The following is a 22,129-nucleotide window of genomic DNA, read 5'->3' on the forward strand; positions in this document are numbered from 1 at the left end:
TTAAAACGCCACCTGTCCTACTGACAGGAGTGTGTAGCCTGATCTATAGTGTGAGTATTGATTACCTAAAAATTCCCAGGTATCACTTTGAGGGTTGACTGGTTTTTGGCCCAAGATCAGGCCCAGTATTATTAAAATTACTATATAGTTGGGAACCCCAATGTGCACAACTGCACCACTCTCGCTACAGGAACTCCTCTATATTTCCAAATAGTTTATTAATACATTTACCAAAGTCACACACACTAACTCAGTAAGATAGATAGAGACGCTGCAGAATGTACATCCATATACTCTCACCATCCCTTGCAGGACAACCTGAAATGTTAGCCATTATCTTCCTCATCACAAGTGGCCACCGTTCTGGCCCCTTCCAAGGACTACACCTCTCTTTCTTGCTAGGATGCAACCTTTATAATATGTTATACTGATGCTACTATATCTAAAGCATATTCAGTAGGGGTTTTTCCCCTACATGTATTTCCTCATCCTACTAATGTTGAGGTGTCCTTCTACAGGTTAGTATACTGATAGATGTAATTACCATTTCAGCTCATGATCATATCTGTCATCTGTTGCTTAAGCAGACTTGTGTTTATTACTTCCATGTTCCTTGCAGCAGCACTTACTGGAACATTCTAACTCCTGCTGTTAAGCAAGCTCTCCTTAGTTCATAAAAATCTAAAAGTAACTGTTGCTCTAGGCCAAGAGTTATGGTCTACTTAACCACACTTATGCTTCAGCTAATGTCTTACATGATAGAGACATGCCAAACCTGTGGGAAAAAAAAAATGTAGAAATTGAGCTTGTTTTTGGCTTAATTAGCTTGTGAGTTGATTGTTGGCTAGTTTTTGGCTGCTTTTTTTTTTTTTTGATCAGTTCCTGGCAAGGAGGAAGAGTGTCAGGGGTACACAGCAGGTCCACCACGGTCCCAGACTGCACATGGGGGGGGGGAGAAATCTAGTCACATAGAATGTTGGGGTTCTTAGGGATTGGCTTCTTTTGAAATGGCATTAGCTTGATTTCTGGATTTATTTACCACATGAAAGTTGGCAACTGTGGATACAGTAGGTTTATTGCATTACAGCCGATAATAAAAGCAGCTGAATCTAAGGCAAGGCAGTGAATATAGTAAAGGCAAGCCTATGGGCTACAAGTGTCATTTACAAGAGCTGTGTTATTTAGTGGAACTGATTCCATAGAAATAGCTGAGTTCTAAGGCTCCAGGACTGTACACTGCTTGTTCAGTCAGGTACTGCCAAGTATCTGTCTACCTGTATAATTCAACCAAATAATATTCTAATGTGCAAGAATGGACATGGGCTGTTTTTGCCCATCCACTGATTTGTCTGTGCCTTAAGGGATGTAGTCTTTGGAACTAAAGCCTGACCATACTGCCAGTGGATAATCTGCATAAATTTAGATCAATGTCCATTTGTTTCCACCTGGTGCCTTTAGCATAAAATAAGTAAAATGGATGTGCCTAGCGTTACAGCTGTGTCATCTATATTCTCTTCTCCTTCCTCTCCTATTTTCCCCTGCCTAGCTCTTTCTTACATCCCCTTCCTCCATCATCTTTTCACCTGTGATCTGAGGACAGCTGGATAGTGGTGCTTCCCTGCCACAGGTCAAGCCAGTCCGAGCTTGAAGCAAGGCTGCTATGACAAGACTCTGTACTACTACAGGTTCTCAGCTGGTATTTTTTCAGGTACCAAAGCAGAGCTGCAGCAAAGACATTTTCAAAGACAATGGATGGCAACTAATGGCTTTTTCTTTCACAGCATTAACCTTTTTGTAAAACACCACATCAGACTAGATGAAATAATGGTCTCTTCTGACCTTAAAAAAAAAAAAAAAAAAAAAATCTATGAAACTAAGGCCTACATCTTCAGAGGCATTTAGGTGCAGTAGACACTTGCTATTGTAAAGAGCAAAAGTGAAACCTGAACATAATGTCTGAGCTGGGTCAAAACAACTGCCCCTCTAGCCCAGTATCCTGTGCCAGATGCTTCAGAAAGAATGATCAGAACAGGGCAATTTATCAAATGATTATCCCATTGTCCAGTCTCACCTTCTGGTTGGCAGTTTAAGGTCACCTAAAGCATGGGGTTGCATCCCTGACAGCCTTGGCTAATAGCCATTGGTGGACCTATCCTCCATGAACTTGGCTAATTCTTTCTTGAACCCAGTTATATTTTTGGCCTTCACAATATCCCCTGGCAATGAGTTCCATAGGTTGGGTGAAAGTACTTCCTTATATTTATTTTAAGCCTCTTGCCTATTAAGGACATTGGGTGACCTGGGTTCTTGTGTTATGTGAAAGGGCAAGTAACACTTTCTCCATACCAGTCATGATTTTATACACCTCTATCATATCCTCCCTTAGTCATATCTTTTCTCAGATGAAGGGTCCCAGTCTTTTTAATCTTTCCCCCTATAAAACCTATTCCACACCTATCATTTCTGTTGCATTAGAATTGGAAAAGGTTCAGAGAAGGGCATCTTTTTTGAGAGGTGTTGACATGATCTGCATTGTTTGTGTGGCATTATATTTTCTGTCTTACCCATCCTTTTCCTAATGATTCCTCTATTTAAGCACATTTTCAGAGAACTATCTATAATGCATCTATGATCTCTTGTGAGTGGTAACAGCTAACCCGAGTGGAGTTAAATGTTTGTTAGGGAATTTTATAACAAGGCAGCCATACTGCCTAGTGCATGCTCTTTCCCATTGTTATACCTATGGGAAATTTATCTGATACCAGAGTTGTCATTTAAAACATCACCAATTTTAATACTGGGAGTCCTAGGGAAAACAGGCTAGGATGGAATATGCTTAGCAGTACCATAATTTGTCAACAGCCAATGATATTAGAACAATTAAGGCTAAGGTCTATTTAGAAGTAGCAGTATTTACAGTTAAGGACTGAAGCTGGTGAAAAATAGAATATTCACCCATTAAGCAACGATATTACTTTGTTAAAATGAATAATTCCAGCAAGTAGTTTAGTGCTATATTACTGAAGTTTAGTGTTACAGTTACTTCCCCATAACCTTTACATTGTAATATGAAAATAAGAGCTGTAACATTATTCTAGTGGCAATGACCAGTTAATTTGTTTATATGGAAATTTTACTTTTCATCCACTGATACTATCACTAGTGTTAAGGTTGTGATGTGATGTTTCCAAGTCTTTTCCAAGTTATGGTTGGTATATTTTTCCATATCATTCCTTAAGCAATGTGTGAGGGTCTTAAGCATTTCCACCTTTAAGGGTTACTATTTATGTGCAGAAGGAGTTTGTAAGGCTATTGTACTGTGGCCCTATGAGTTAAAATTGGAAGCTTGCCATGTTAAGAAAATAGCCCTGAAGTTTACTCAGATTGTTGATTAAAATTAAAAAACCCATCACCTCTGTCTAGTATGATGCTGCTAGCATTACTGGGTAGTTTTCTATGGCAGCAGGCTCCTGAATTCCACAGGATACAAGTAACAGACTCCTCTCTCCTTAGAGGAGAGTTTAGGGTGTGTACTCACATCACTTTAAGAATAACATTTACAAATTAAAAGCACTTACTAACTCTTTCCCTTATTCCCAAAGTTCATAGGCTGTCTTCACTGCAAAACACCCCTCAAGTAGCACAGTAATTGTGTTAGCAGCAGATGAGTTGTGCTACCTCAAGCTGCAGCACATATTCCCTCCGGCTAGCTGACAAATTAAAAGCATCAGCTGCAAGGGAAGGGAGAGAGATTCAGTGAGGGATAACACTTGACTTGTAACTCTACAGTGAAGACTTAAGTTAAAAGTTAGTGTTAAAATCCCAGTATAGATGAGACAAGTTGTTTTAAAATGTTAGCTGCTTGAGGCAAATGCTGGGGCATAGCCTCAAGCAGCTAGTAGTTTAACACAACTTCCCTTGACTACACTAGGATTCAGTAGATTTTTTGTCCTAGCATAGGAATAGTCAGTGAAAGAGTGACTAACATCTCACATCATTGCAAACTCTGCCAGTGCACATTAGAATCCAGCATCAGGTGCCTTCCCTCACAATAGCATGAAGGGTGACAAGTGGCTAGAGCCCTAGCCCAATCCCTGTCTGTCACATTCTTCCTGTGTGACCTTGGGCACATTAACCACAGGTTCTTTTCCTTGTTTTACAGCTGGGAAATTTAGTACTAATCTTCCTCAGAGGGGCCAAGATGAGTGTCAAGGATTATTGCTCTGCAGGAGCAGTTTCACTAAGATTCACCCAGAAGGCTGAAAACACTTGTTTAAAAGCCAGAGAATGAGAAATAATATTTACAAACTGAATAAAACCAAAAAATTCATTCAATAAATGTGATTTTATTTGTCAATTTGGTTTTCTGATTAGATTTGTTTTGCATTTCTTCCACTGAAGACAAAATACAAACAATACAGCAATGTCTGCAAGGAACATTCATAAGATACCAGGTTTGATAAATATATATTTGCACAAGGTGGCTTCAGGAACAAGTCAGATGATAAATAGCTTGAAAAAAAACACTACTGTTCAGTGCTTAAGATCTGATTTAAAGAGGCAGCCTAATGGCAAATAAAACTAGCCCATGGAGACAATCTCAGAAAGCTACCTTCCGCTTCAAAGCACAATTAAGAGGACCTGAAAGTTCCGTTAGTCACATGCTAGTAGCCAGCATAGACTAACTGGCACTGTAATTTCGCAAGGAAGCTGTCTCAATTTTAACAAAAAACAAAACAAAAACCATAGCAAGGCAGCCCAAGCACATGTCTGGCAACCTAGAATGAGTTGCCAGACAGAAACTAAGTCCTAGCTATGATTTTATCAGCAACTTATGGAAGTTAGTTTGTCTAGCAAGGCAAGCATATAGGCTGCTGCACAAAACTTGCACCTTCCTAGAACAAGACTAAACCTATAGTTCTGCAATAACTCTGCATTACAAAATTAGAGCTTCCTGAAGATTGACATCAATGGCACCAAAATCCTGGATTTCTTAAGTCTTGGAAAGTAGCAATTGCTGACACCAAAGGATTACTCTAGTAACTAAGGCAAGTTCCACCTATTGTTTTTTCCAAATCTGAGGCCAGAGATTTTAAAACAATTAAGGCACTTGAAAAATGATTGCTTAATGAGCACATTTTCTAACATAAATCAAGATCAGGGTGAGACTAATTTAGTTAGTGTGTAAAATTTTGCTAAAATGCTTTAATCAACTCTGGGTTTAACTGCAACATTGTTTTCCTCAAGTGTCCTGTAGCCTTTTGCTTCAAGTTTCTAAGACCAAAACTTTAGACAGAGCTTTTAGAGAATTAGGCACAATACTAAATAAAATTGTTTTATGAAAAGTGGGAGGTCTTATTTATCACATTATAGAAATAAGTGCATAGAGCATGTTCCTCTACCCAAAGTTAGTTATGAAACAATTTAAGGAGATGGGAATGACAGACTAAATGATTTTACAATATAAGGCCAAGGATACACCATCCAATCCAGACAAACAGTGCTTGCTGGAAGTTGGGTGGTCAGTCTGTTTAATAAACCTGAGCTGACTGCCTGGCTTTTGTCAGGAGTACATTAACCTGAAATTCTCTGAAGGTACAGCACTGTCTGATAACAGTTATTTTATATAGCAAGTTTAGTTTTCTATGCAGCATAACAAAGTGAATGCTTTCCAAGGTAGAAGAGCATGAGGAAATAAAATTCACTGCAACTAAAATGCTTTTTCATTTACTTAAGTTATAAAACCCATTGCCATGACTTAATTTATTAGTAATCATGCTGTCAATGTTTAAACACCCATTTTAAACATTTCAATCATGCAAGTAAGTAGTTGCATAAGGCTATAGGATTTCTTCAAAAGGGGGATAAGGAACACCATCCATTTGAAATCTAGTCAATTTCAATAGTTAAAAGTAGCTTCAAGTGCTATGCCTACCCAGTCCATTTCCAATGTTACCTTATATTGTTTCACCCCATAGCGCTGCATCAAAGGCCCACACAAAAGAGGAGAAAGCGTTTGTAGGCAGTGGAGAACAGTGAAACTTACTATGCACAAAGCAAACTGTTTCTCTGTTATAGTAATCTTGAACGCCTCTAATAATAACAGATAACATTTTTTCAGACAAATGTGATTTAAGTTGGTGCCCTTTTGAAGTCAGGAATGTGAAATTATGCTATAGCCTTCCTATGCTTGCCTTGTTACAGGCCAGAAATAATTTGAGACTAGTGAAAATTTAGTTCACCTTCAAAATTAGTCCAATATCCCAGACCCTCACTCACCAAAGAAGTCAACCTCTCAAAAGGTCAGAAAATAAAATGTTAGCCATGTTTTTGTTGTAGTGAATGTTGAGATTGGAAGGGTATACTCAGCTTTACTCTATTAGGCTAGTACTGCATCAGCCTTTAACTTTGATACAAATAAAAATGGCACAAACATTTCAATTTGCAACCCTACCTTTTACTCTTTAAGGCACTGGACTTTATTTCCTCTTACATGAAGGGGAAATATTTTCACCACCCTTTCAGTTGCAACAACTAAGGCCAAATTTAAGAAATTTAAATGTGCAATACAATTCCTGGTTGGCATCTTTAATTCTCATGTAGAAAAATATGGGTATGGCATTATTTTCTTCCAATAGGATATTTTATGAAGACAGTTTCTACTTTTACAAACCTTTGTTAACCTTCCTCGCAGTACACTACAAGAGCCACAAGCTAGCACAAATGGTATTTCACTCCCAGAAGTCACTCATAATTCATATCTTGATAAAATTAAAGGGATACTGCACTTATGGTTGATTAAATTAGCCTCCACAATCATCATCATGAGATTGTCTACTCAAAACAGTGTTACCACTGAATACAAGAATCATTGATAGTCTACATTTGGCATGTCAAGTTTAAAAAAAGAAAAGTCCCACAGCTGCAGCCACTAAAGAAAAACAAGAATCACAAGGACTCATGCAGCATATTGAGTACCTCTGAGCCAGAGATGATTCATATCACCTCTTGCCAAGTACAGTGTTACAAAAATATCATCCTTTCAAAAAGTCTTCTTTTGGAGATTTAAAGGATATTCTGAACTGTGGTGTTCCATATGGGACAGAGAATATATTTTGTTTCAGTGAACTACAGGTGTTGGGCTACTAGTCCATTGTAAAAATGACAGGTTCTAGAGAGTATGATAGTTCCGATCTTTGGACTTGCAGAATTTATACAGGAAGAAGATTACAGCCTGCAGACCCAGAACAAGGACAATCCCACCAATGAAACTGGCAGCATCAAATGTAGACTTGTGAGGAGCTGGTTTAGGGGGACTCTCAGTAGTATGGGTTGTACCTGTTAAACAACAAATTAACAGATTATAGTTTAACAAGAGGATGTCACATTTACAGTAAATATTAGTACAGAATTTTGGGTTTTCCTTCTTGTACTATGAATCTGTTCAGTAAGAGGTTTGAGATTAAACACCGATTAAGAAAGCACAGTGTGTATGCCTGACAACTCCTAAGCATGACATTTGCCAACACAGTTCTTCATTTCCTTTCTTAGTACTCCCAGGTTTGAGGATCTGTCTAAGCAACATTTACAGCAATGGCTTTCAACCTGTGATCTGCAGCCTATATCTAAGATTTCCAAAGGGGTATGCACTTCTATCAGGACTCCCACAGAAGGCCAAAAACAATTTTCCTAATGAGGTGAAACCCTCTCTTCTGCTCCCTGACCTAATCTATTGGTTCTGCTCATATTTAGTGAATGACCTTACTAAAGAAATCAAAATCTGTGCTTGAATAGTCTCCCATCTGTTAAATAAAATTCTAGCAATGTGTAACTAAAAGATTTAGATCTACCTCATCACTATGCACAGGGCACTACAGCCATCACCAAATGGATAGGCTTTTAAAAACTACCTCCCCCTTTTGAATATATTTCATTAGGTGGTATAATTTCAAGATCTAGCCTTTTAAGTTGGCTCCTATGGTTGTTGCCCAACATGTGTTAGTGCAGTATTTCTCTACAACTGGTCCATGGATCAGCACCAGTCCCTGAAATCTCCCCAACACAGTTTAGGAAGGAGCAAGCCAGTCCCTGGTATTAAAAAGATGGAGAAACACTGCATTAGAGTATTTTACCTTAACCCAGGGTGTCAGGAGTGCAATATTTTAACTCAGTCACCAGACTTCACAAGTTCCTCTTGTGAAGCTATGCTTAACATAGCTGAAATGAAGCCAAACTACTTAATTTGGCCAATTCACTTATTTTGAAATTTCACTGAGTAGTGTTTGTTACTGTCAAGGCAACATCTCACAACTGATATTCCACCTTGATAAAAGGTAATTGTGGCATGCAATTTCATGACTTTCTGGCATACCTGCTGTTACTATTCTTCAATACTTCCTGTCACCTCCTAAGTAACATTTTTATTTCCAAATAAGCTTTTCCAAATAGGAAGACTTAATTTTTTTTTTAAATACTTAAACTGTGACAAGAAAAGAAAAAAGTTACCTGGTGTACTGACTGTTGAGAGAACTGGAGTACTTGAAGCAGTAGATGAAGCAGCAGGTGAAGTTGCATTGGTGATGTTAGCTGTTTTGTAGAGAGAAATGTCTGTACATTTTGAACTTGGAAGTATCACTTTTGTAAGCTCTATTTTTGTAATTGCTTCAGTTTTCAATAAGTTCTCACTCAAGCAAGAGCCACCACCCTTAAAAATGCAGACTATGTACACATAGAAGAGAGGTACTTTTTACACTGTGAAGTTAAGTACATTTTTATGGACAAGTTTGTGAGCTGTTACTACATGTATATTTAAAATTTAAGTCTTGCTGCAGTATATAGTTACTTGAATACTTAAAAAGAAAAGGAGTACTTGTGGCACCTTAGAGACTAACAAATTTATTAGAGCATAAGCTTTCATGAGCTACAGCTCACTTCATCGGATGCTTATGCTCTAATAAATTTGTTAGTCTCTAAGGTGCCACAAGTACTCCTTTTCTTTTTGCGAATACGGACTAACACGGCTGCTACTCTGAAACTTGAATACTTAAGGCTCTCAAGCTATTATAAATGGATTCAGTTCATTAGCTAGTATAGTTCTTTATTTTGTATGGAGCACTAACATAACTGTGATATTTGAAACATCAAAAATATTTCAGACAACTCCCTTAGCTAGAAGTCTGTTTCACTTACCCAGTAGAACCTTAGTTTTATGAGCACTAATCTTACGAATAAGCAGTTATATGGACCAAATTTCCTGACTGGAAAAAAAAGTAAGTCACAACAAAAATGATGTAGATGAAGAACAAGTTGACTTCCCTTCATATCCCCATGTCTTCAATCACTGGCAATTCCTTTGTAGTGGTTTGTAGGACAAGAAAGTTGTGCATTGTACCTACTGTAACCGAGATGTTCAATTTTATTCCCAATTAGTTTGTAAAACAAGGGTTCTATCAAAGTTTACTTAAAATTATCTTACTTAGCCCAGTTATCAGTTCATTACAGCAAATATTTCCTTTTTTACCTGTGGTAGCAGTAGCAGCTGTGGTAGTATTAGCAGCTGTGGTAGCAGCAGTAGATGAATCTGTAGAATTGTGTGTAAAAAATAAAACTAACTTACAAGATTGTAACATAAAACAGACTCCCATTTAAGGATAGTAAAATGCTTAATGGATCATTATGAAGGCTATTGTGAAGTAGCAAGAAGATTGGAAGAGTTCACTGCACTACAGTAACACTAAACTGTGGGAGCAGAATACCTCAAGCAAACAAAATTGAGACACGCATATAGTATAATTCAAGCCAGAAACAGACTAACGGAAGCCAAGCCTGGACTCTCACCACAAAGCTCAGCACAAGTGTTATGGAACATTCCAACTGGCTACTGCAGAGACTGAAGAGTTGCTTAACTGGTGGGTGCACACCCATGCTTTGGATCTGGAAAGTGGGCAGGATATGCAAGATTTAGGCATCCAGTTCCCCTGTGTGTCTTCGAAAGTCTTCCCATAACAGTTCAAGTTCAATTTGGAGCTAGATTCCACAAGCAGGTATGCATTTGCTCTGGCTTGCTGGGTGATTAAAATATATACTGAAAGCTGGGACATCTTCAGTGGTCCAAAAGGTTGAGTTTAGATAAAGCTCTCCTTCCAGTGAGTACCAGAAAGTAAAACCTGAGCATGTAGTCTAAGAAGCTGTTAGACCTTTTAAAAAAGAATTTGGTTAATAAAAGCAGTTTGCTGTATATACACATGTTCTAGCACTGATGACAATGCATGTTATTTGGGGCAGCAGATTCATTAAGATTCCTTTCTAAACGGGGCCCCCACCAAATTCCCAGGATACAATCTAACAGTTCCTGGATATGCAGGAGTCAAGTAATACTTGGTATAATGGGAGAAACAGGCTCACTGCAAACCTAATAGGAACAGACTGGAGTTCTACTACTCATTCTGACATAACCAGCAGTTTAACATGACAATAAACTGCTGTTTTACTAGAAAGTGGTTTACTAAAAAGTGGCATTCTGGGGTTCAACATTCGCCTTAGTGACTCCAGGGCAAATGCAATCAGTTTACAAAGAGGTTTTTCTAATTGCCAGTCCCTAACACAATCTGAAATTAGAAGTGAAGTTCAACGTTTTAGTCCTGGGTATTTTTAGTAAAAGTCACGGACAGGTCACGGGCTGTAAACAAATCTTCATGGCCTGAGAACCATCCATGACTTTTACTAAAAATACCAGTAAATAAAACTGGTGTGCGCACGCAGCTGCCCAGGGCCCCCACAGGTGCTGGAAGAGGGTTTGGTAGGGCCAGCAGGCTCCCTACCTGGCTCCATGCCTATCCTCCCTCCACCCCCAGTAGCAGCTTGGGTGTGGGAGGGGCACAGGACAGGGCGAGGCAGGCTCTGGATGGTGTTTACCTGGGGGTCTCACTGGAAGCCGCAACATCACCCTCACTCAGCTGCTAGGCAGATGCATGGTCAGGCAGCTCTGCATACTACCTCCACCTGAAGGCACCTCCCCGCAGCTCCCTTTGGCTGTGGTTCCCGGCCAACAGGAGCTGTGAAGCCAGCACTCTGGGCCTAGGCAGCTCACAGAGCTGCCTGGCTATTCCTCCACCAAGCAGCTGAGCAAGGGGGATGTTGCTGCTTCTGGGGAGACCCCCAGGTAAGTGAAGCCCAGAACCCACTTCACCCCATCTCATGCCCCAACCCCCTCCCACACCCAAACTCTGCTGCTGGGGGGTGGCCCAAGAGACTGCCCCAGCAGTGGGGCCGGTGCTCCTGGCACAGGGCCTGCCTGAGCTGCCCCTGAGCTAGGTCCACTGGCTGCTGCAGAAGTCAAGGACTCTGGGACTTCCATGACAAACTCGCAGCCTTAATCATCATAAAGATCCTATAGTCAAAACTTAGTCTATTTGTGTATAAACTACAATGAAACCCAGATCTCATAGCACTGAAGAGCCAATACAGCTAGAAAGAGTGAAACAGTAAAAATTTTAATCCACCAAATCAACAGTTTCCTAAATACTCTGGTAGAGAAGTTGATTAAGAAAGGGTGATTTTCTGCCAGCTTTCAGCTTTTCAGTATGAAAATGCACACCTGTCACGAAAGAGTAATCCAAAATGCAGTCTAAGAGTAATTTAGATATTGTAGGTCCACTTTTCAAAATATGGCATGTACAATTTATTTATGCAAAATTGGTGCCTAAATTATATGCTTAAATAGGTATGTGTGTTAAGCATGCAATTTTGCACATACCTAATTCTGGAAAGCCAGCCCCTGTACTTCAAGACTTTTTGACTCTCTCTACTCCTGTCATATGAAACTGAAAGCTGAACAGATGTCCTACACAGTCTTTATATTACTCCAGATGGAAGTCAGACCTTTTAACCTATTTTGGAATAGCATCTTATGGTTAAAAAAATAAATAAATAAGGCTCATCACCATAAGGAACACAGTAATATTTCAACTGAAGTTTTTCAGATGCCACATACCACTAACGAAGAGTAGCTGAGCAGAAATTGGTCCACTTTCAACAAGTTAACAAAAACCAAGATGGTAGCCAAATGAACTTGGATTTTTTAAGTGAAGTAAGGTCCTTAATAAAAGGCAACAATGTGTACGGTGTTAGCATACAAGAAAGCATATTTTACTCTGTTATAAATGTATATCTAGGTTTAACTGGACAATTCTCTTAAAGCTTACATACTATACAATTGGAGCTTATACAATTGATACGAAGTATGTTAGTGGAGGCTGATAACTACAGTGCTGGAAGTTGTAAAGAATAGGAAGACTGTCTCAAATAGATAACGTGGAAAAGACTGCATTAAGAGTCAACGTAAACAATATCCAGATACTTACAAAAACACTCTGAAACGACAGTACAGTTAAGTCCTAGTGTAGATTCACAAGAAAAGTTTGATTCTGCCCAAAAAAAAGAGTGATATCAAGGAGTGATAGGAAAAGATATTTTTATATTGACAATTTCTCAAAAAAATAAATATGCTTTATCAATTACAAATTATGTTCTCATAAAACATCTTAATATTCTACGGGGGGATTCCCTGGGGATGTCAGTCTCTTGGCTATTAGAATTAAGATTATTTCAATGGACAAGATTTAATACTCTTGAATGAGTTCCACCATTAATGACATTAAGTACGTTTTTGTAAAGCAAGAGTGAACAGTAACTAATTCACATAAGCACTGTAAGCAAGCCGTGTAATATCTCTTGCAATATGAGGTCCATCCATAACCTCCTTACCAGCAAGACAAAGTAACTAGTTTACTATCTTTTGAGAAGTCTGCTGCACAGTTAGTAGCTAAGATTTTCTATGGTGCTTCAGGTACTTTGGTTAGCAGGCCTTTAAAAATTCTGCATTTATTTGTATTTTAGGCATAATATTCAGCTGCCTCTGGGTAAGAATTTAAGATTAGTTTAACTTTCATGTCTAAGTGTTTGTAGTTTGTGTCCATTTCTGTTTTGGGATCTTAACAGTTTAGAACAATTTTAAGATAGTGTTGCTTTTCACTGTGTTATCCACCAAAACACAGAGTTATCATTCATCACCCCTTGTAAATGTTTGTGAAATCAGACCCAAAGACATATCTAGTTATTAAATATTAGTTTTTCCAGATGTTTACCTTGGCACTGACTCCACTTGCATTCTGAAATAGTGTCATTAACACACTCACTGCAGGTTTTAAAATCTGCACAGGTGGCTGAAAAAAGGAAAACAATTATGGGCCAGTTTATCATTATTAGAAGAGCAACTCTCCCAAAGATAATGGGATTAGTTTTCTAGCATTTTTAAAAATCACAGATCTCAGTTTTACTTATTAGCACCTATGAATTGAGGACCTCCATAACACCCTCAAAAGTGTTTACGTATGAACTGAGTCAACTCCCCAACAAAGCATCTTTATTTTCAGATAAGAAGCTGTAGCAGAGAAGAGACATGCCTAAAATCACACAAATCCCTGGCACAGAACCCAGATCTGTCAACACCTAGTCTTGTGGTCAACCCATAGGATTATCTTTTTTCCTCTCAAGTATTGTTAGTGACTCCAGCTACACATGCATTAGGCTCAAGTAGATTCAAATGCACTTTACTCCTGGCCAACAATACTATTGCTATTCCAATGCCCCAGAAATGCCACTTATACCTTATGTAGTGGTCTCCAAATATATTTAATAAAGCTCAAGCATCTAAATAGAGAACAAAAAACGTACAAGAGTGAAAAGAACTAAGGGTATCCAGCAAATAAAAATCCACAGCAGGATCATGGCAGTGGATTTGGATTCACAGGGCTGGGGCTGCTTCACTTCTATGTAGATGTGTGGGCTCAGGACTCTAGGATCCTGTGAGGTGGGAGGGTCCCAGAGCTCAGGCTCCAGCCAAGCCCTGAAGTCTACACAGCAGAGAAACAGCCCCAAAGCCTGAGCCCGAGTCAGCTGGTATGGGCCAGCCAGGGGGTTTTCTTTGATGTGTAGACATACCCCAAGTCTGCCAACAAGACTTCACAGGAGTATTTTGAACTCTCCTGAAAAATGATCCCTCACTCTCACAGATCTTGGGGACAGAGCAGTCCTCGCTTACAGACAGCCCCCCAACCTGAAGCAAATACTCTCAAGCAACCACACAACAAAAACAGGTTTCAGAGTAGCAGCCGTGTTAGTCTGTATTCGCAAAAAGAAAAGGAGTATTTGTGGCACCTTAGAGACTAACAAATGTATTTGAGCATAAGCTTTCGTGAGATACAGCTCACTTCATCAGATGCATTCGGTGAAGTGAGCTGTAGCTCACGAAAGCTTACGCTCAAATACATTTGTTAGTCTCTAAGGTGCCACAAGTACAACACACACGCTAACCCAGGAACCTATCATTGCAACAAAGCCTGATGCCAACTCTGTTCACATATTTATTCAAATGACACCATCATAGGACCTAATCACTTTAGCCATGCCATCAGGGGCTTGTTCACCTGCACATCTACCAATGTGATATATGCCATGTGCCAGCAATGCCAGGTACATTGGCCAAACTGGACAGTCTCTATGCAAAAGAATAAATGAACAGAAATCTGACATCAAGAATCATAACATTCAAAAAACTGGTAGGAGAACACTTCAACCTCTCTGGCCACTCAAAAGATTTAAGGGTGGCAATTTTGCAACAGAAAAGCTTCAAAAACTGACTCCAAGGAGAAACTGCTGAGCTTGAATTAATATGCAAACTAGATACCATTAACTTGGGTTTGAATAGAGACTGGGAGTGGCTGGGTCATTACACATATTGAATCTATTTCCCTAAATTAAGAATCCTCTCACCTTCTTGTCAACTGTCTAAATGGGCCATCTTCATAATCACTACAAAAGTTTTTTTTCCCCCTCCTGCTGATAATAGCTCAACTAATTAGCCTCTCACAGTTTGTATGGCAACTTCCAACTTATCTGTATCTTCTTACTATATGTTCCATTCTATGCATCCGATGAAGCGGGCTATAGCCCACGAAAGCTTATGCTCTAATAAATTTGTTAGTCTCTAAAGAGCCACAAGTACTCCTGTTCTTTTAACAGAAAATAGAGTCGGTTAAAGACTTATGGGAGAAAGCAACAAAGTGGAATTAGTTAATGCTGGCCTAATTGGTATAAGCCCTCATTTGTTACAATTGTACCAAAAGAGTGTGGACATTTAAGCACATATTTTAGCTGATAAAACAAAAGTATTAAAATTTGACTTTTCCATACTCTAGAACTCTATCCTGGCTCCTGAAGTGGACAAGTACTATACAATGCTATAGAGAACAACAGTCTAAGCATTAATAGGAATAATTGCAACTAGACCTGACAGCTGTGGATGGGTAAGAGATGGAAACGTCCCTCAGGGTTCAAGTGTCAAGGTTACTATATTGCAGAACTGGAAATCCTGCATACCAGGACTGATCTTTCCTTTCTGCTTAACATACATCTTCACTCATATGGGGTCTGTTACTAGTAGTTTGAGATAGTTGGGAGGAAAGATACTAGTTAACCGAAAGCCAGGAATGGCTTATAGGACAGAGTCCACCCACTCTTACTGTGTTTCTCAACAGGTGTGACCTGATACTTCTGTTTTTGTAACTACAGTCAGCTTGTCTAACTCCACCCTGCTTATTTTTTGGAATACTAAGATATCTTAAGGTACATAGCATATGCAATGCCAGCCTTGACTCTAAGAGTGATGTACTGTTTTTCTTAGAGAAACAAATGGTTTCTCCATCTGGGAGTGAACACATCTTTTAATACTGAATCAGAAGTCCAGTTGTAATTAGAGTTTATCCTTAGACTGGAACCAGACCAGAAATGTCCTGTCACTTTGGATATGCACACGTCCTATGTTGCTCATGTCTAGCAAGATGTCAGTCAGCAATGGTTTCCACATTAAAGTATGCCTACAGATACTACTGAGATCAAATCATCCAGCCTCTGAAGTTGAATCTGAGCAGACATCTGCTGGCTCAGATAAATTCTCTGCCACACTTCAAATGTACTGGATCCTGTCCTAGAACAAGAAAGCTTGGAGCTGAGCTTTGTCTTACAGCCCCAAGGTACCTGCAGACATCACTCTTGAAACAGCAGCTCTTGTCACCATATAAATTAAAGGTAATTTATTACTTGAAGTCAAGGCATTCACCTGGCCTGAGTGACCTTTCACATTCCCCTGTGAAGAGACTTAGTCATACTAAGCTATCTGCACTGACATTTAGCAATGTAGACCTGGTAATCCACATTTTGACGTGAAAGTATAGACTGGTAAATCCTTCAGCCACATGAAGACTGCAGCAATGAAGCTCGGGATTCTAGGGTCTTGAATTCAGCCCTTTCTTCTGGATAAGGCTGCCTCAGAATTATGAAAAAGGTGTCTTACTCAAAGACATAGTTGCCTATTTCTCCACTTTCCAGGAAAAAGGGTTTCCTTACACCTTTTCATCTTTACCAGCTCATCAACACAATGTGAGGACACACCAATTCTATTCACATAGGAAAGCTGGTCCAGTTACCCATCAATGACTGTCACAATTCCTAGAGAGGCATGGACACAAAAAAAATCAGTTCAGTCTGCAGGTTCTCCTCTTCTGTAGAGACTGTGACAAAGTTCCTCCTCTGCCTTGGTGGGTCCTGTGCTTATTGGTGGATTTGCTTGCCTCAGTGGCTCACAGCAGCCCTCAGTTTGGCCACTTCGTGGCTCAAATCTGCTGTTCACTCAGTTAGCCTCATCACTGGAAAAGGAAGAATACTACCCACAGTCTCTGCTGATCCACCTAGTGGATTGGGGAACAGGCCAGAGACCTTCCCCTCTGATGGAAGCCACAGTCCAGGTCAACTCCTGTGGTATCAAGTAGAGAGTTGGGGGCGGGGGGAGATGGAGGGAACCCGGGCCCACCCTCTACTCCGGGTTCCAGCCCAGGGTCCTGTGGATTGGAGCTGTCTACAGTGGCTCCTGTAACAGCTGCATGACAGCTACAAGTCCCTGGGCTACTTCCCCATGGCCTCCTCCCAACACCTTCTTTATTCTCACCACAGGACCTTCCTCCTGATGTCTGATAATGCTTGAACTTCTTAGTCTTCCAGTAGTATGCCTTCTCACTCTCAGCTCCTTGCATGCACACCACAAACTGAGTGAGCTCCTTTTAAAACCCAGGTGCCCTGATTAGCCTGCCTGTCTTAATTGATTCTAGCAGCTTCTTGATTGTCTGCAGGTGTTCTAATCAGCCTGTCTGCCTTAATTGTTTCCAGAAAGTTCCTGGTTGTTCTGGAACCTTTACCTTACCCAGGGAAAGGGACCTACTTAACCTGGGGCTAATATATCTGCCTTCTATCACTCTCCTGTAGCCATCTGGCCTGACCCTGTCACAAGATGTGTATGGCTAATGACCATACCCTGAACAGAATCAGAATAGCACCCATCTTCAGATACTTCCCCTTAATGCTACACAAACAGCTTGGCAGAGCACTTCAATGGAGATGGCAGGACAGAAGTTGCTACCAAAATAAGGCATCTGATAACAGCTTTGTTGAGGTTCTCGGTGCAGACTGCATTCTCTTTAGACTACACCATCTTTTTGTTCTGTTTGTACACTGCTTATCAAATAGGGACCCAGTCCATGACCAGGGGTTTTAGACACCACTGTAGTACAAATAATAGAATAATAAAGTTGTGTCTGCCTGACCACTGTGGTGCAAGTATACCACTGCATCATCTCAAAAATGGAACTGTCAACTTTGACCCTGAACCTGAATGACTGGAATAATTCAGTCAGAAGGAGTCAGATCTTCAGATGCCATCCCAGGTTTCACAAGGGTACTCTAAAAGGTTTCAGTTCGGGGCTCCATGAAGTCAAAAGCTGCAATGAGCTCCACAGAGCCTCTTGATTTCAATACTTCTGCAGAGAAAGCATCTCATCTCAAGAGGAACCGAAGCTCAGTACTATAGACTTAACTGACAAAAACTGCAAGTTCATAAGGTGCTGCTGACCTGACCTGCTTACATGACAACTGGAGTAGATAATGCTACAGTGGTTTCAGCCATTCTTTTCAGTTTTTGAGGAGGAGTGACTGGAAACTGCTCCTCTATCAAAACTCCTCACTTGCAGTCCCACATGGATTTACCCTATCCTCTTATGCTGAAGAGGATGATGCAAATCATATCAGGACGCAGAATTACTGGCAGAAGCAATACAAAAATACCAATTATATGAACAGTCAATATGATTTTACCATATTAACAACTCATGTCCAGTCTCATTTTGTTTCAAACAAAGCTATATAATGGCTTTTCAACATTTGACTGTATAAATAGCACTAACTTTGTCCATGTGATTACACATGCTGTACTTGGATCTACTACATTTAACTATTATAAACAGAAGTCATGATATTTTTATAATGATCTTTTAAATACATAAAGTACTGAAATTCTCACCCATAGACATTTCTGTCTTATATTTCCCTAAATCTGATGTACCAAGACCAGTATTGAAGTGATTAAAAACATGGTGATCTAGTGGATTAAGCATAGGATTAGCAATAGTGAGCCTTGGTTTCTAATGCCACTGAATTCATGTGAGGCTTTGGCAAATCACTTCCTCCACAGGCAAGTACTAATATTTACCTTTCAGACAAGGTCATTCTGAGAATGAATGTTTAAACAAAATATTAGATAGGACAATCTTCAAGTAATTATAGTTAAGGTTACAATTTTGTCAGAGATATTTTTAGTAAAAGTCAGGGACAGGTCATGGGCAATAAACACAAAATCACAGAAGCCCGTCCTGATTTTTACTAAAAACATCCCTGACAAAATGGGCAGGGAGGAGGGCCCAGTATCCTGCCCCCCACACCCACTTTTGCCCAGTGGCTGGGAGAGGCCCCCTGCAGGGCTGGGAGCTGTGGGCGTCCCCCCACTGCCCACAATGGTGGAGGAGCTGCAGTGGGGCCCCTCCTGCCCCTGAGCAGTTACAGAGTCCCTCTGCTGTTGCCAGCTGAAGAGTTGTGCCTCCTCCTCTCCCTGCCTGTAGCCACTGAGCAGCTCTGGGGTCCCTCTGCCACTGGCAGCTGCAGGGTGCCCTGGCTGTGCACAGCAGCCGAGCCACTGCAGGGGGGACCCCTGCCAGCAGCAGTGACTCAGGGGTCACTACTGATAGCAGGTTGATCAGTTGCGGGGGCTCCCACCACCCGCAGCTTCTGGGCAGAGGCTGTTGGGTCCCCCGCTGCCAGCGGCGGCTAGCCAAATCCCTGACATAATCTTAGCCTTAATTATAGTGATGCATTTCCTTGATGTAGGGAGTGCCAATTAACACTTACATAAATACTATACAACAACATTAAGTTGTCCAGATGCATGCAATAAACTACTGTAGATTTGAGTACCTGGCTATCAAAAACTCCAACCTAACAGTTTATTCTCCTGACTACTCAAGAACAGGATCTGTGGCTGGTTACTCAGTTTTGCTGCGCTATTTCCTTCCAGTGGTCTTTGCACTTTTTTATACCAACTATAAATCACGGCTTCGGGAGGCAGATCTGGGCATTTACTGCCCTGGGTTACTCGAATCTGTTAAGTGGCTCTGCTTGCGCTCCTCCTGCCGTAAGAGGGAAGTAAATGCTGCAAGCGGCGATTAACACCAGCAAGCTGCGCTTTCGGGAACTGGAGCCAACAGCGGAGTAAAAAAGCTGGGCGCGCGTGCAGCGGAGCCGGCTGCCACCCAGTCTCCCGGGCAGCGCAGGGCATTGGGGAGTCACGGCGACAGAGAGGCGCTCAGGGAGACACCCCCCAGCCCGTGCAGCCGGGCCCGTCACCCAGGCCACCCCGCAGCAGGGCGCTCCGGGTGCACGCGGCCCTGTCAGCGCCCGGCCCGGGCACGCGCTTCCCGCCCCGCGTCACCCCGGCCTAGGAAGGAGCGAAACTCCTGCTGGGCGCCGGGGCAGGGGCCCGCCACAGAGCTCGAAGGGGGGGAGGGGGGGGTGGGGAGGTGACGTGACCGCAACCGCTTACAACCCCCAGCCACAGGAGGAGCCGCCCCCAGGCTCGCCGCGGCGCCCGCACCCACCCACCCCAGCTCCCGCCTCACCTGCCGCCGCCGCCGCCGCCGCCCCCCACAGCAGGGCCAAGCCAGCAGCGACGAGCAGGAACCTCGGTGTCCGGCCCATAGCTCGGTGTCTGACTGACGGGGCGACTCGGAACCCCCCCCCGCGACCAACCCCAACGACTCTCGCTCCGCAGCCCCCCAGCTCAGCTACGTCATGTGAGCAAGGGGGAGGGGTGGGGCGCTGACCTCTGACGTAGAAGTGACTGGCCCCGCCCTCGCTCAGGATTCGGTGCGTCCGGAGCACCAGGGCGGGGGCAGAACACGCCCCTTCTACACGTGACCCTATCCCGTGATGCCCGTCCCGCCCCTCTCTCAGGCCGTCACGCGCCGCTCTAGCCTCCACGCCCCTCTGTCGGGGGCTGCTGAGAGGGGGCCAAGCCCTGGCCCGCCCCACCCCCCGCGCGCTGCGCGGAGAGGGCGGGGCTGGCTGAGGGAGTTAGGGCCAAGGCGGAGGCGCTGGCGGCCGGGTCCAGCCTGTCAACGTGAGGCGCCCGCAGTACGCTCAGAGCACGGGGGCCGTAGAGCCAGTGGAGCAGGAGAAAGGGGGCAGCTGCGGCTCCGCACAATCCATCTGCGCCGCCCCATTTAGCGCCACGTTGTGCACAGACTTACACCCGGTTCAGCCCGTTGACGTCAGCGGGGGCGTAAACGAGCGTAGGCCTTGGCGTTTGGCCTCTGGCGCCGCTCACGCTTCTCCCCTGACCTAGCTGAACACCTGCCCAGAGCGCGCCCACCAACCCAGCCCAGGCTGCCCCGGGCAAAGCTTTGTTCTCACTCCTCCGTCATTCATCATTCAAAGAATGCCAGGGCCCAACTCCCCTTAGGCCCATCCTCCCAAGGTGGAGCGGGGAATGCCTCGCAACACTCTAGCGAGGGCCAGGGCTCATAGCCGCAACAGGTAGAGGAACGGTTCAGAGGCAGTTTAGTCAAATAAGTATTTAAAAAAGGAACGTACATAACGTGAGATTTGGAAAACTGACAGGAAACCTCTTAAAATAAGCCTGCCACTCCATTACTTGTCAGTTTGACTTCATGGTTTTCTCCAAAGTTTGTAGGAAGAATAGCAGTGCAAGGGAAGAAGTGTTCAGCTGATAATGTGAATACACCCAGGAATGTTTTCCTGCACAGAATCCCATTCAAGCCTTACGTCCAGGTGTAAGTTATTGTAACCATCTGCAGATTCTTAAAAGGGAGACAGTTCTTAAAACCCAAAAGTAAGACACATTAAAATGCAGCAGTTCTCTATCCCCCCTCCACAGTCACCATCTGTAGGCCACCCACCCAAGAGCTAACAGCCACACTGTTCCCTAGTTGCTTGAACCAGGTCCAGAACCCCACTCTTCAAGCCCTCTACCTTACAATTAATAGTCCCTATTTTTTTATCCCTGTGCCAGGGCTTCCACACTTCTGCCAATTCTCCATTCCTCTTGCAGAAGCCCTGAGTTGAGGGCTAGGAAAGAAGAGTTGCAAGATGGATCCCCACAGGGTGCCACTCCCCAGCTTCTCCCTTTCATCTGCAAATTACATCCCTGCTGAGTAGCTTCTCATGGGAACCCCTCTCCAGAATCAACCCTCCTTTCCTTGGCTGAACCTTCCTTAACTGACCTGGTTCATCCTCCTTTACTTTAAGGGCTTCTGCACAAACCTGATAATCAGCAGGGTTCCCTAGCTCTCGCCATTTTCTCCCACAGTTCTCATCAGTTCTCTCTCCCAGCTATCAGCTAGGACTTCATCAGGTCTCATGCAACTACTGAAAGCTCCCTGCTTCTCCTTCCTATTCTCTTTTTTCAACTGTTGACTGGATCTTTATAGAGGACAGATGCCTTCTATCAGGAGCCATCCAGAGGCCACTAACTAGTAATAGGTGAACTGGACACATTCCCTCTTAAAGGTGCCAGTCACACTTGGACAATCCCCCATGAATACTTCATACATACTTCATTCCTTCATACTAAAGGAATTAATGTAGTTTATGTAACTATTTTTGCAAAGGAAAA

General features: G+C 42.4%; 2 protein-coding genes across 7 annotated transcripts in view; one reads left to right on the forward strand and one right to left on the reverse strand.

The window, feature by feature from the left end:
• LOC119852731 overlaps nucleotides 1–5,105 on the forward strand; it is a 143,634-nt gene extending 138,529 nt beyond the window's left edge. For 2 of the 3 annotated variants that reach the window (XM_038394346.2, XM_043510788.1), the window contains one exon: nucleotides 1,547–5,105. In XM_038394346.2, the coding sequence (XP_038250274.1) occupies nucleotides 1,547–1,589 (43 nt within the window). In that variant the 3' untranslated portion in view covers nucleotides 1,590–5,105. The remainder of the gene's footprint in view (nucleotides 1–1,546) is intronic. The other variant, XR_005291796.2, reaches the window with a different exon arrangement.
• Nucleotides 4,327–20,475, reverse strand: CD164 (CD164 molecule). 4 transcript variants are annotated; one of them, XM_043510791.1, is made up of 6 exons: nucleotides 20,115–20,475; nucleotides 13,146–13,223; nucleotides 12,363–12,425; nucleotides 9,521–9,580; nucleotides 8,506–8,586; nucleotides 4,327–7,338 (listed from the first exon to the last, which is right to left on the reverse strand). In XM_043510791.1, exons 1-6 carry the CDS (start codon nucleotides 20,191–20,193, stop codon nucleotides 7,172–7,174), a joined length of 528 nt encoding a protein of 175 aa, XP_043366726.1. In that variant the 5' UTR covers nucleotides 20,194–20,475; the 3' UTR covers nucleotides 4,327–7,171. The 4 variants fall into 4 exon arrangements, with proteins under 4 accessions (XP_043366726.1, XP_043366725.1, XP_043366724.1 ...); XM_043510790.1 differs by having other exon boundaries at nucleotides 13,146–13,226; nucleotides 20,115–20,301; XM_043510789.1 differs by having other exon boundaries at nucleotides 13,146–13,226; nucleotides 20,106–20,301.
• Between the last annotated feature and the right edge of the window lie 1,654 nt (nucleotides 20,476–22,129).

The sequence above is a fragment of the Dermochelys coriacea genome, chromosome 3, assembly GCF_009764565.3.
Source record: "Dermochelys coriacea isolate rDerCor1 chromosome 3, rDerCor1.pri.v4, whole genome shotgun sequence".
NCBI lineage: Eukaryota > Metazoa > Chordata > Testudines > Dermochelyidae > Dermochelys > Dermochelys coriacea.